Below are 14,304 nucleotides of genomic sequence, written 5' to 3'. Positions count from 1 at the left end.
CATCGCTCTGGAATAGGCTCAGTTTGGACTCATCAGGTCACATGACCTTCTTCCAAGGCTTTAAAGTCCAGTCTTTCACTATTTAACACAGCTCTGGTTTTTTGCTTGCTTCAGGCCAATAATTTTAAATTCTAAAACAGAGTTACATCTTTACCTTGATAAATCAGACTTTAGAGAACAGTTGTAGCTGAAACGTATTAATTTTACATTTACATTTAGTCATTTGGCAGACGCTCTTATCCAGAGCGACTTACATTTTTATCTCATTACACATCTGAGCAGTTGAGGGTTAAGGGCCGCGCTCAAGGGCCCAACAGTGGCAACTTGGTGGTTGTGGGGTTTGAACCTGGGATCTTCCGAACCGTAGTCCAATGCCTTAACCACTGACCCAATAATTATCCAGTCAAAGGCTCTTACATATTTGCGTGTACAAACAGCAAAGTTTTTTATATACATATCATTGTGTGCCTAAATGTTTTGAGAACCACTGTTTCACCCAAACTCACTCACGGTTTGAAAAAGGAAATATCCAAGTCACTACGTGCACATGAGAAGAGTTAATGCCCTGTTTTCACACTAATCGTGTTTGTGGAAAATAAAACAGGCTTTATCAAGCGGTTCCCTTTAATTTCCCTTTGATGGCTTCTGCAAATCAACCACAAAGTTTCCATAAACATTAATGTAATGGCTGGTAACAGACACGGTGATAACAAGTCAAGTACTTTTGAAGACAAACATCCATTTCCTGCTTATTATGTACTGAATGTCATTGGTGTTATTAGCATATTAGCGAAAAATGCCCTGGTGCTGGCCTGGCCTTCTATCTTGCAACTAAGGATCAAAGCTGCTTGACCAAGCATCTGCAGACTAGACGTTCCTCAATGAAAAAAAGGCGATTGGGGAAAGATTGCGCAAAAACGTCCCTACTCAAGGCTTATCGCGATGAGGGTCAAAAGTGCACCCATCTTCTTGGCACTTAGCGCCTGGAGGTTTAGTGCTTTAAATGGACTGGCCTGGTTTTCTAAGATTTGTACAATACTAGTAAAGCTGTAGGTTGTAGTAAGGATAGTGCACGGCCTGGTCAAAAAAACTTACTATCTGGATTTAACTGGATAATTACTGAATTTAACCCTAACCCCTGCACTGAGGAGTGTCGTATTGCTTATGAAACCATGACAGAAGTCATGTTCCTCATCATTGAGACTAATCGATGAAAAAGGCTTCAATTTGCTAGGGAGCATGAAGATTGGACTGTGGAGCATCGGAAAAAGGTCATGCGGTCTGTTGAGTCCAGACTGACCCTGTTCTAGAGAAATGGCTGCATCAGGGTAAGAGGAGAGCCAAACATCATGCCTACCGCCAACCCTACAAGGTTTTGGAGACATCTAGGGTCGCTTCTGTTGCTCAGGTCTGGTTTCAACGATGCTATGCAATCCAAAATGAGCTCAGCTGATGACCTGAATGTACTGAATGACCAGATTTTTTCCATCAATGAGTTTTTCTTCCCTGGTGGCACGGCTATATTTCAAGCTAACGATGCCAGGATTCATTGGGCTCAAATTGTGAAAAAATGGATCAGGGAGCATGAGGAATAATTTTCACACATGTATTGGCCACCACAGAGTCCAGAGAACCTTTGGGACATGCTGTAGGAGGCTTTACACAGCGGTCCAACTCTGCCATCTTCAATACAAGATCTTGAAGAGAAATGAATGCGACTCTGATGGAAATAAATATTATGACGTTGCATAAGCTTATCAAAATGATGCCATGGCCGCAGTCAAAGCAAAACACGGTCCAATGAAATATTAAAGTATGCAACAACCTTTTTTTTTTTTTGGGCTTGGCAGTGTATTTAAGCAAGGTTATGAAAAGACTTACCAAGTCTTAACAGGTTTCCATATAACAGAGGAGCCCAAAGTAAACTGTGGTACAGCTGAATAAGTAAAACTCTACAAACCTTAAAGGTATCTGCAAGGATCTGTGCCCCTCTTTGATTGGTTCTTTTTGACAATCCCACAAAGAACTCTTGACCTACGGAGAGGATTACACTCCTGCATGTCAGAAATCGTGCAACTTCTTTAAAAACAACTTAGCAATCATGTATTTTTATTTTTGGCTCTGAACAGTACAGCTAGAATGCAACATGGCCCGGAAAACTTATAGCCATGTACAAATCATTATCCTGTGGTCTACCCTGTGGATTATATCTCCATCTCATTAGTCCACCTTATGAAACAGTTAATATTGTGGAAGCTGAAGACAAAAACCACACTTATTAGTATGTACAGTATTTTCTTAATTAGTATCTGACTGATTTATATTATAATTTTAAACCCCTGTGATATGTTTGGTATGTTTGGGTGAGTAAAGTTGGGGAACTTAATGAACGAGTGTGTGGAAAGGTGCACAGTTTATGCAGTTACTGGTTAATTAATTTGGGAAAATGTGTCTCTCGTTGGTTGGAAGCATGGATCGGCTGATGTGATTCCTGGTGAATTTAAGAGAAATATCCTATTAGTCCTTTATGGAACCTTGGTTTCTTTATCCACTGGTCTCCATTTCACTGGGATAACACCACTGCAGTATAGGGAAAATGGAAAAACATCTAGATTACTGCAAATTGTCTGTGTCCAGGCAGTCCCATGTCAAAGAAGACTGCTACAACTGCTTCTGTGTTCAAGGTAACCATTAGGACATATCAGTTTGGCCAGTATTTACCTACCTTCCCTAATAAACTAAAGCGAAGGTTTAAGGTTTAAAGTCAATGGCTTCACTCATGGGTTTGGTTGACAAATCAGAATTTCGTACTCAGCTGGTGGCATGAAAGGTTTCTCACAACCTGAGGGTCCAGAGCGGGTACATCTGTGAAGCTGCCACGATAACCTACACTGTAAAATGGCGCTGGCTGTCAACATGCCGTCATTGGTATTTCAAGGTTATACGATACATTTATGTATAATATGTATAATTATGTGTATTATTAAGAGATTCGCTGTCAGTACCTGTGAAAAGAACATCTCCTCCATCCAGCGTAGCCGATTCATCCATCATCTCCATGATGTTCAGGCCAAGCTTCTTCAAGATGTTCTTCATGGCCACGGTCTGAAAATAAAAGTAGACGTTTGATTACATTCGAATATATTTGCCTCGAGTCCATTTCATTCCGGTCCATTTCCACCGAGATGCGTACTTTTCCATCGCTGTCTATTTTAATGATACTTTCCAGAGTAATTATTGTGCTCTTTCCAGCTGTTTTATTGTACACAGTCATAAAAGTGGTTTTTGGAACTGCAGGCTTGGGTCGTGCCCAGAACTGAAGCCTGTTCGTCAGTAGTGTTTTTTTAGAGCCAGGTCTTTGGTACATTCTGTGTCTTTCTGACCAAACGTGGTGTGATTGCTTGGTTTGTCCCCACCATTCACTGTGGAGTTCGGTACAGTTTGGTAAAAACGCACTACCATACTGTACGTAGGTCACGTTAACACTCCACACCATAATACGCCTAAAATATCATGACTGACGAAGAAGGCTTGGCGTGTCTGTCCCTTATAGAGAAGGATGTGTTGACGTCCTTTGTTTAGCCCAAGCAGCTACATGTAGAAACAGACCTGTAGCCTCCTGAAGCACTTCAGCCTTTGGTCTAGAAAAAAAACAAACTAAAAAACAAAAAACGATTACGTCTGCCTTCCTGGACGTCTAAGCAAGCGTTTGACAAAATGCTACCAGGCTGTCCAAGATATCTAGATGACATCATCAGTCAGGACCTGGGGGTGATGTCACTACGAAAGTAAATGTTAAAAGGGTTTATGAAGAAATCGAGCCAAAGGAAGTGACCTAAGAAGAAAAAACGAGCAAAATACAAATGAAATTCAGATTAAACACTTGCATGGTCCTGTGGTAAGGACTTGCAAGATGATCCTAATAAAAGAACACATCTGTTGTGTTTGTGCATTTTGTGTGTGTGTATGAGTGTGTGTGTGTGTGTGTGTTTGATTTATAGCCCTGTTTGGCTACTCTCGGAGGCCCTGATTTTACAGCAGCGAATCAGTGTTTCCACGGCGATATCTGGGAATGAGGTCATCGCACTGCTAATCGAACGCTTCTGCTTCAGCTCCTGTCGAGCCAAGTATGTCATCACGCAGGCATGCTACCATGGTGACCACAGGGCCCCTGGTTTCCTGAGATAGTGCAAGGCAGCTGCCCACCCACATACCCACATTAAACACACGCCTGCTTAACATGTGCACACGTAATTTATGTACACAAGTGCAAACACACACACACACACACACAATCAAAATGCAACATCTGAAAGAAGTGGAAAAAAGTGCTAGCTCATGGAGCAGACATGGAGTCGGAACCAACATACTGCAGGGTATCAATGTTGATCGAAACCTGTACTGTATAAGCCAATAAACAACACGGAACTTTTCATATCAGTTATACACGAGTAACAATTTATATTATATTATAAGACTTGTCCCCACTTTTGTCCATGTAGATGTCCCTGACATGTGGAGGGTTTAAGGGACTAAGGAACCACTGAATATATTCCCCTTACTGTTTGCTGCAGCAGATAAAACTCTGTCTGTCTCCTTAGCAGATGATAACGATGTAGAGGTCCTTCAAAAGAAGACAAGATGGTTGATGTAAACGTGATTCACTGAGCAGTTGATTGACAGACATGCACTCGGCCAAAACATTGGTATTGGTGCTAAATTGTGTCTCACCTAGGTGTAGTGTCTGTAACCTTTCCAAATTCAAACATTTCAATGATCTTAATTGTCATTTAAATAAAACTTGGCCAATTTTGATTTCACATGAAAATACATAAACCTGAAACAGTGGAATATCGTTAAGATGTTGCAACATGAAGTTGACATGGTTACGGACACTACAGATTTTTGGAGGAGGAAAAAAGAAACTGACAACCGAACAGAATAACACATTATATCACATAATATCACGTTTAGATAGTTGCACCCGTCGAGAGGTGGGATGTTTTAAATAAAAATCTAAATGTTTAGACACAAGGATCGTCTTTGAGAAGTTTGATGGGTTAGAATGGTCACGTAGGATGTTCCAGGTATGCAGTGATTAGTACTATAAAAAAAAGTAAAATAACTGGGTCATGGACACCCCTGCATCATTGATGCATGTAGGGAGGGACAGGAGACTTCATGTTCAAAAGTTGAAGGCTGGCTGTGACAGACAGAACACATCACAGTTTGCTGTGTATGGTGCTGCTGACCTGCTGGATCACAATCTTGGACAGCACCAGGATGCACCATGGGAAGAAGGTGGGCAGTGTGATGCTCTGGGCGGTGTTCTGCTGGGAAACCTTGTGTCCTGCCATGCACATTGATGTTAGTCTGACATGTCCCACCTACCTAAACACTGTTACAGACCCAGTTACACTGCATCATGGAGATGGTGGTCCCTAATGGCGGTGTCGTCTTTCATCAGGATAATGCGCCATGACACACTGCACACACTGGTCAGGAACGGTTAGAGGAATATGACCAATTGGGCCTACAAATTCCTTGATTGAGTGTCCCGTGGGATGTGCTGGAGAAACAAGTCCGATCCAAGAGCAGAACGGTTGCTAAACTGAAGAAAAACAACAACAACAAAAAGATCTGATGATAAATAAATGACTAAAATATGATTATACCTTTACTTCTCCAAGCAATAACCTACAGTAAATCCAAGACCATAAGACGCAGTATCGTTGCATGGACACACAGAAGCAGGAGGACAGGTCTATCCTGAAAAATTGACATTGGCATTAGATGATCCCTTTAATGAATCATCCTGGTGTAGACTCCAAATAGCCAGCACTGATCAGCAGAACAAACAGCATTAGTCATACTCTGATGATGCAGACGGGGTTGGGGTTCCTGGGAAACCTGACGGGAGAGTGGGCATGCAGAAACCTGATGGAGGTGGACAGTACAGCGCCAAGAAACGTCATGACCAAACAAACAGCGCTTCAAATCTATACACACAAGCTTTTCAACACTTCTGATTCGGGAAGGATTCTGAGGAAATGCAATTGCATTTGAAATTAATTATACGTAAAACATTACTCATCTCTTAAATCAGAAATATAATGACAAGACAATAAATATACTTTACAGGTCAATAATCAGTGATGAAGCTACGGAGGTTGATTATTTCCCCAACAAAGCGCCCTGAACTGTCTAAAATGCTATTCTACAGGATGCAGCAATACTTTGGATCAGGCATCACTAAATGGTGGACCGCCGGCCGGATCCGGGCCGAGTGACGGTTCTATCCAAGCAAGGTGGGTGTGGCTATATGGGTCACTCAAAAGAGGCAGCGATCAACACGATACTTTATAGACTGTATGGAGCGTTTGGAAGAAACAGAAATAAACGTGTGACAGATGATGGCTTACTCCGAGAAAAGGGAAGTAGACTATGAAAACTGAACCCTCGAAGATAAATGGACAGAGCAATATCTGTTTATCTTCCTGCAGGAAGATTAAAACCAGTTTGTAAAGAGAGATACGTCCTGCAACCAGTATGTTGTCCATATAACCAGTATGACAGTGTCCTTTCACATTGATTAAGGATTTGTATTCAACACAAATACAAGGAAATACACATCAAACAGACATTAAAGTTCAAACCATCCATGTGTTTAACAGAGTTACAACAAAACTGACAATAAATAAAACGAAATGCTATGGAAATGTTAAAAAGCTAATTTTGTTTTTTAGACTTATAGACCATGACTGACCATATCGAGATAAGTACAGGAACATTTCACCAAGAATAAACCAATGCTGAAGTTAAACGCAGACTCTGTGAAGCAGGCTTATCATTGCATGGCAGCACTACGGTGAACGGTTCTGACTGAAATAACTGTCAGCTAATCAAAATAATAATAAACAGATTAGTCGCCTACAAGAATAATCGTTCACTGCAGTCACAGTTCTGATGCAATCCTACATGCAGAAAACGTCCACTCTAAATGCAAGAGGGAATGAAAAGAGAAGGCATGCTGTACTGTACGGAACAATTCTGGCCTGAAGCTAACCTGAGAGAACGACTCCTGGGAGACGTGCCGAGTTAACTCCGCTCAGTTCCCGAGGTTTGTAATATCACACAGCAGCCATTAGGGCCGTTAGAAGAGAGTGCATGTTTCCCCCCGCATCACTTCACAGCCATTGAGACGGAGTTTTGTTAAAACTTGATCCTTTATTCACCTAAATGCCAATTCAATTAAAACTTGTGCAACACTTACGTCTCAGGACAAGCCTTCCCTTTCTCAGTACAGAGACGAGAAGACAAGACGGAGTGGTACCTGTCATGGGGTAACAACATCTGGACAACTTCCTAGCTAGTATCGGTTATTAAAGGTTAAAGAGTTTCTAGAAACAGTTAAAGGGTAATAATAATAATAATAATCTGATCTGATCTTTAATGTAATCAGTGATATTATTATTATTATTATTATTATTATTATTTGAGGTTGAAGCCCACGTCCATGTCTGTGTGTCTCTCTGTACAGCAGAACTCTCTGTCTAACTTATTAATACAAAGAAATCCCATTCTGTAAGGTTGAGTATCTTACGCCTTGTTTACACTAAGTTGTCCTTCTTTGGTGGTCAGACAAATACACTCCCTGTTCGGTAATCGGAGAGTGAATCACAGATGAGAAATGGAAAAAGTAGATCAAAGGATAAAGATGAAGTTTTGTCTTAAAACCACTCCAGCGTGTTAAAATTCACTTATACCACTTCAGCGCTGTTATTTCAGCCAAAGTGAAAATATGAACTAATCCCAGTCAAAATATTCACTTTATCTTTTCTAATTAATATCTATTGGTGCAGGTGTTTGTTTACATTGAGACAGTAGCGCATTAGTAGATTATTTTACAGTAGATTATTAAATCCCACACATAACTGTTCATAACATCACTTTTACTCCACATTTAGACTCACTGATGGTGCAGATTAAACTTCAGCCAGAGATCTAAGGACTGCAGGAGATTCGTTATGTTCTGCTGTGACAAAATCTGGCTGGACAGACAGACAGACAGACAGACAAGCAGAACATTTTCTGAGACCATTTTCTGGTCCTTTAGTGTATGAAACAAAGATATCATTGAAAGAGTGAGATCTGACCCAATGTACAGACCAAACCTTTCTTTTATTTATATAGATATGATGTCTGGACTTTATTTTCTCTTAATGTTTAAATAATGATTGTTGTCAAACCTACTTGTCCACAGGGTTACTACTAATAAAAAGTCTTCAGCCTGAACACAAGATCTGCTTGTCCCAGATCCTGGGGTTACAGCTTTGTCCATCCCTGTCCCTCTCTTACGATCATTATCTTGTCGAGTAATAATAAAGTGCTCTCTAAATCACTCAAACACCAACCCATCCCTGCGTGCCACTGTTGGATCTGCTGGTCTTCACCTTAATACCGCCCCCCTGCTAAGCTGTGCCCTTCTTTATTGCCACCACCGACTGCCACAGACACCCCCCGCGCCCTTTCTAACCCCCCCCGCTCTCTTTCTCTTTCAGGTACATTCCTGCCATTCCATTTTGCAAGCGATCGCTGGGACACCGCGAATGGATTTCACTCTCCTGCCAGACCGAAACAAAGAGGGAGGGGAGAGGGCATGGTGCGATAAAGTATCTGGTGTAATTGCGCACGGCACTGATGAAGTGTATTTGAAGCTCGCATTAAAAGGTCCCTGGGGAGAGAAATGAGGTGAGATGGACAGAAAGAAGAGGATAAAGAAAGAAGTGCATTCCTGAGTCCGGTGAAACTGTACTCTGGTGCGCCGAATCAATGTCCCGATCTGCCAGGCTTTTTATATTCCGTGCTATCTGGATGCCGTCTGTGTAACAGTACCGCTGCCTGAAATTTGTTCTGGGAGGATCAGGAATCAGATCCTTATTAGATGAATACACAGGATTCACAATAAAGCCAAATGCACAAATCTACAGTATTCTATAAACGTAATCCACATGAAATTCTAAACAAGGAATGACATTTCAACTTTAGCAAGGTTTTCTCAAAATGTAGACTTTGGCAGATTTGTCTAGTCCCTAAAATAAATAAAGGGGGAAGAAACACACAGGGTTGCTGTTGCACGAAAAGTTTTCCCGCATTCCAGACCACTAGTTTGATTGCAGTGATGGTGTTTTCATCAATAAATGTGACGGAATATGGAAGAGTCTATTTGTTTTTTTTGTTGTTGGTCTTTCGGCTGCTCCCACTGAGGGGTCGCCACGATCACCCGATCCGCACAGGTTTTATGCCGGATGCACTTCCTGACACAAGCCTCCTATTTTATCTGGGCTTGGGCCTCTGAAATGGCATTAGGAAGAAACCTTAAGAAGAACCGGACTCGACAGGGAGTACTTATTCGTCACCAACTCCTAAACATACTGTAAAACCCGCCCTGGTCATTCGCTAAGATTACCAACCTGCTTGTTAGCTTTCTGTATAAGCGCGTCTAGACTGTGTACTGCCCCACGTGCATAGCGCATGCTAGGACTCCCAGCATTCCCCACAAAAAGTTCTAGTACTCGCTGCAGTTAAAGTGCAACTGATCGTTATCCCTCAGACAGATAGCAAGAAGTAATCCATCACAGTTAAGCTATTGGAAGGAAACAATGAAGACAGACTGAATGCTGAGCCAGAGGGAAACTAGCCTGATCAGACGTTAACAAAAGCTTTTCTCTGGCAGCCAAATCACGAAAGATAAAGCAGCTTGCTGACCCTGTGGCCATTTCAAAGCCAAAGAGGACGGAAGAATGAAAAGAAAGAGAGTTATTTGCCTCGAAGGAATTTAAATTTCATTCGAGAGAGGATCAGATCGGCAGGGGTATTCGAGATTCACCGATTGAGCTCATTACGACTTGATTTGCACATCACTAGCACACGCCATGCAACCTGGGGTAGATACTATAGATACTATATTGGCCTAATCAACTGCCTTGGTGTTTTTTCTTAAGTGTTTAACCAGTGAATTAAAAAAAATACTTCTGATGACTGGATTAGAGCAAACAGATTGAACCACCATATTATTAAATAAATGTATCATTACGGTTTTAGCAGGAAATAACTCGACCATACCTTACTCCAGCCACTGCTAGTGCTAGTAGTCTTTGCCAGTAAGTTTAACAACAGTAACTTAGAAGTAGCATAGTAACAAAAACAAGTATAATGGTTTATACAAATGATATTTTCAATTATACGACATTGGCTAAGTTACTATATTTTCATGTATAAATATAAAGCAACATTCATACTGTTCATAGAAATACAGTTCAGCTTTTTAAATATGGTCAGCTCTTTAATCAGAGCGCAAGCTGACTAACATAACTAGCTTGTTTTAGTTTTGTTGTTCATTTTCACTTTTGATAGCTTACTAATGCAAGCTAGTGTTACAGCGTTAAATTATTTCCGAACATGCACATGATTATGGCAAACATACCTGGGGACCCACCCATCACACCCTTATGTTGTGCTTCCCAAATGCGGAAGCACAGAATTATATAGACTGGATATGTACTAGGGATGGGAATCACCAGTCACGTCCCGAATAAATATAAAATTTCGCCCTGATTTTGTTTTATCACTTAGCAAGACCCAGCATTGAAACAACACAAATTGACTTCAAATACCAGAGTTTAACATTTAAGCTCAAATTTAATTAAACAAAAAGCTACATTGTTACTGAGCATCGTGTTCCTCCGTCATCCTCCATAATAATTATTACTTCTAAACAAACTTAGCAAATAATTGACTCCTGCCACATGGGATGAAAATGTGTGAATAGTTTCGAGTTCGTCTCATGAGTCTTTTAGTCCGAGTCGTTCGTTCTTTTGAATCTTTTGCACTGCATACAAGCTAACTGCGTGTAAGAGAGTCAGGTGGCAAAAGGACAAACTATTTGGACCGAAAGACTTGAGAGGCAACTATTAATTTGTTTCCTGTACATAACCTACGGAGGTTTCGCGATGCCTTGCGCATACGCGCCCAGTCCAAAATGAATAAATCACTCTCCGAGTGGAGGACTACTCGTTCTTGGAGAACATATCTGAAATGTGACGTTTGTCCATGTAACTGTATACAGTATACCGTGTAATCTATTTTTCGCACAAGCTCGTAATGCTTGCAGTGTCTTTTTTATGTGGTTCATCAGAAACCTGTTTTCAGATTTTTTTTTTCCAGGGAATTCTGAAAGTTGAGCAGCTCAAACGACATGAGGTTACAGAGAGTAGCCCAGGATTATGTACACAACGGCACTCCTGTTTAGCCGAGAGTGCTCATCTCCAAGCTCCAGTTATTCTATACCACTTACACCATATCTTATCTCTCTCCCTTCACTGCTTTCCTATATCTCCCTCTTTCCGCAGAGGTTTAAGTGTGTGTGTGTGCTTGATCAGCCCATCAGTTAGTCAGCACATTCCTCATCTCACTATCAATCTACTGTCTTGTCTCAGCTAAACTAATCTGTCTGACTGCTTGTCTCCATATCCTGAGTTCTTTTCTTTTTCTACCTTCTCTCCCTGACAATCATAGACACCTCATATTCAAACACACAGATTTGCACTTCTGCCATCTTTCAATGCATTCCTGATCCTATATCATCAGGGTTGGGTCTGAAACGTTTCCCTTATTTCATGTAGAAAAAATGCACATAATCCATATAAAGTGTTTCCTCTGGATCTGGTCCTCTCCCTGAAATGTAGATCAGCCTAAAGTACGAGAGAATCCTCAATGCCTACGCTCCTACTCATCATCATCATTCTCTCCTTTATTTGAGCGGAGAAGCTACACAGGGCTACTTATTTTCTCTACAGACTGTGGAAAGCAGAAGGTGTCCCCAGACACCAACCTTTAGGAGCACTGAGGGCCTTCATGATGGAGGGGAAAGTGTTATTGCCAAGGAGTCATTACATTTTGACAGTTTGTAAATATCTCACGATATATACAGTATATCTGAACACTAGGAACCAGATGATGCCCTGGATATACCTGAATTCAACAGTCAAAATTCTAAGACTTGTTGGAAATCCATCTCTTTCTTCTAGTTACTGAATACCAGAAATGAATCAAAACATGCTCCGACAACTGAAGGTTTCTACGAAGAAATAGGGGGGCTATTTCTTTCCTCCATTTTCCTCTCTGAAAAGAAGGCCTAGGATGCCAGATGGTGGGCTGGCAGCTCATGGGTTAATTGCCCTGCAGTGGAGGCGTTGCAGTGCCATTGTTTCTTATAGCTGGGTTCTTCAGCATGGCATGAACAGCTTCAGGAGCACCCAGGACCCCAACCCTTTGTTCTGACCCTATTCTTCCTTTCATGTCTGCCAGGATATGAAGAAGAAGAAAAAAAAAAAACTAAATTCCAGTTTAGGGACACTCAGGCCAATAAAGTTTATTTATTCTTTTCTAATCCATGGCTTTGTTAAGGTTCAGCAACTTGTAAGAATGGAGCTTCAGTGAAAGTCCCAAGATGCCTGGATCAGATTAGGCTTTAAGGAGGAATTTACAGTTCTCCTTGTCTTTTTTCTCTCTATTTCTATTCCCTCTTCATCTTTATTCCTGTCCTTCTTGAAGGCTTGTATAACAACACTATTTGGGTTTTGCGCAGAAGGGCACAAAGGTCGGATAAACATTCGAAGGCCAAAGAGGGGTGGTTTTGTTCCCTTATCGGAGTGATCCGAGAATGCACCCTTGCCTGAGAGAGGAAGAATGTGTCTAACAGGCTCTGGACTAAGTAGGCATGGCTAATTCAGCCCCTCGTGCAGAGAGAGGACCAACATTTGGCACATGCTGACCTTCTCTAACACGCACACACATAGAAAAGCCTAAGAAAGGTCTCTCTTTATCAGTGGCAGTGTTCTTAGCTTTCAGAGAACAGTGTGCCTGAACCCTTCTAAATGGTCATTAGCCCCAATTTTAAGTGAATATCATATAAAAATCTAATTTCTTATGTTAAGTGGATACACATTGGACATGGATTGAATCTAGACTCCCATCAGAATTTTATGCAATTATACAGCACTGATGCTACACTGTAAACGGAACAAACTGAAAAAAAAATGATCAAACAAAATCACCAACCTAATCTCACACACAATTCCGAAAAGGAAATGAATGGATAAAGTTTTACAAATACTCTTTGAACTCAAATACCTCACTTAATCACTCACCTTCAACTCAACCCATACACCCCGGTTAAGTTATTTTGGGAACAAAGTAGTGACGCTACAGTAGAAGCATATAAATTTCTCTTGCTGAGACAACAAATCATTTAGCATGCTACCGGTTTAAAAATTGAGTGATTATCTTTTCTTTTTATCAGTAAACTTTGCAATAACAATCACCTGTATACGTAGTACAGTGGCAGTGGTACGAGTTGGTATCAAACAGTTTCGTGCGCCACAGATCCAGACACAATACGCCCACGTTTTGTCCCCAGTAATGGTCCTCGACTTGAAGGAGGGCTGATCCACGGCATGCTGACGGAGACCTTGGCAGACTTCGACGTGATGCTCCTTCTGCTCCTGAATCAATAGCTTGGGGGACGAACTCGGCAGCAACACATTGCATGTTCAAATCCCATGTGAGGATTGCCTGGACCGTTTTGTATGACACAGCAATAACGGCAGCGATGTTCTGGATTGTTGTCCGTCAATAGTCAGGGGTTGAGCTTGTTGAAGGTCTTCAACCAGTTGCCTGGCTTAAACAATGTTTTTTGGCACACTCACTTATGGACTGTGCATGCAGCCTTGTGCTGCCATCTGTTAGCGCTTTACAAAACTAGTCTAAAAACTCTTTGATACCACCTCATAGAATCTGATAACAATAATACAGTTTATATTACTAATATAAACTACTGGCAATACATTTTTCCCCTCATTAAATATCTGAACAGTTAAGGGTTAAGGGCCGTGCTCAAGGGCCCAACAGTGGCAACTTGGTGGTTGTGGGGTTTGAACCTGGGACCTTCCGAACCATAGTCCAATGCCTTAACCACTGAGCTACCTCTGGCCCTCAAGTGGACAAGTGTGGACCTAAAAATGAACAGTTAGGTTGACCAGAAAGTTGTAAAATTAAATCCCAGGACCGACTTAGAACCAGAGTTGGTCATGTGACCAAGACCTGTAACCCACAATTCCTTAGCAATACTCGAATACTACTTCTAGTTTAAAGATGGCATGTTAATGTCTTTACTTCCTTAACTAATTTACATCTGTGTATTTCCACCTACAGTACCTAATTTGGTAATGGCAGATTCCAAAA

At 41.2% G+C, this 14,304-nt stretch overlaps 1 protein-coding gene across 2 annotated transcripts in view; it reads right to left on the bottom strand.

The window, feature by feature from the left end:
- ddah1 (dimethylarginine dimethylaminohydrolase 1) overlaps positions 1 to 14,304 on the bottom strand; it is a 58,129-nt gene that overhangs the window by 11,063 nt on the left and 32,762 nt on the right. For both annotated transcript variants that reach the window (XM_053482502.1, XM_053482503.1), the window contains 2 exons: positions 3,006 to 3,105; positions 1,961 to 2,034 (listed from right to left, as the gene is read on the bottom strand). In XM_053482502.1, coding sequence (XP_053338477.1) covers positions 1,961 to 2,034; positions 3,006 to 3,105 — 174 coding nt within the window. The remainder of the gene's footprint in view (positions 1 to 1,960; positions 2,035 to 3,005; positions 3,106 to 14,304) is intronic.

This window comes from Clarias gariepinus, chromosome 22, assembly GCF_024256425.1.
Source record: "Clarias gariepinus isolate MV-2021 ecotype Netherlands chromosome 22, CGAR_prim_01v2, whole genome shotgun sequence".
In the NCBI taxonomy this organism is placed as follows: Eukaryota; Metazoa; Chordata; class Actinopteri; order Siluriformes; family Clariidae; genus Clarias; species Clarias gariepinus.
Note: the sequence above shows the minus strand (reverse complement) of the source record. Positions and strands in the feature narration are given on the sequence as shown.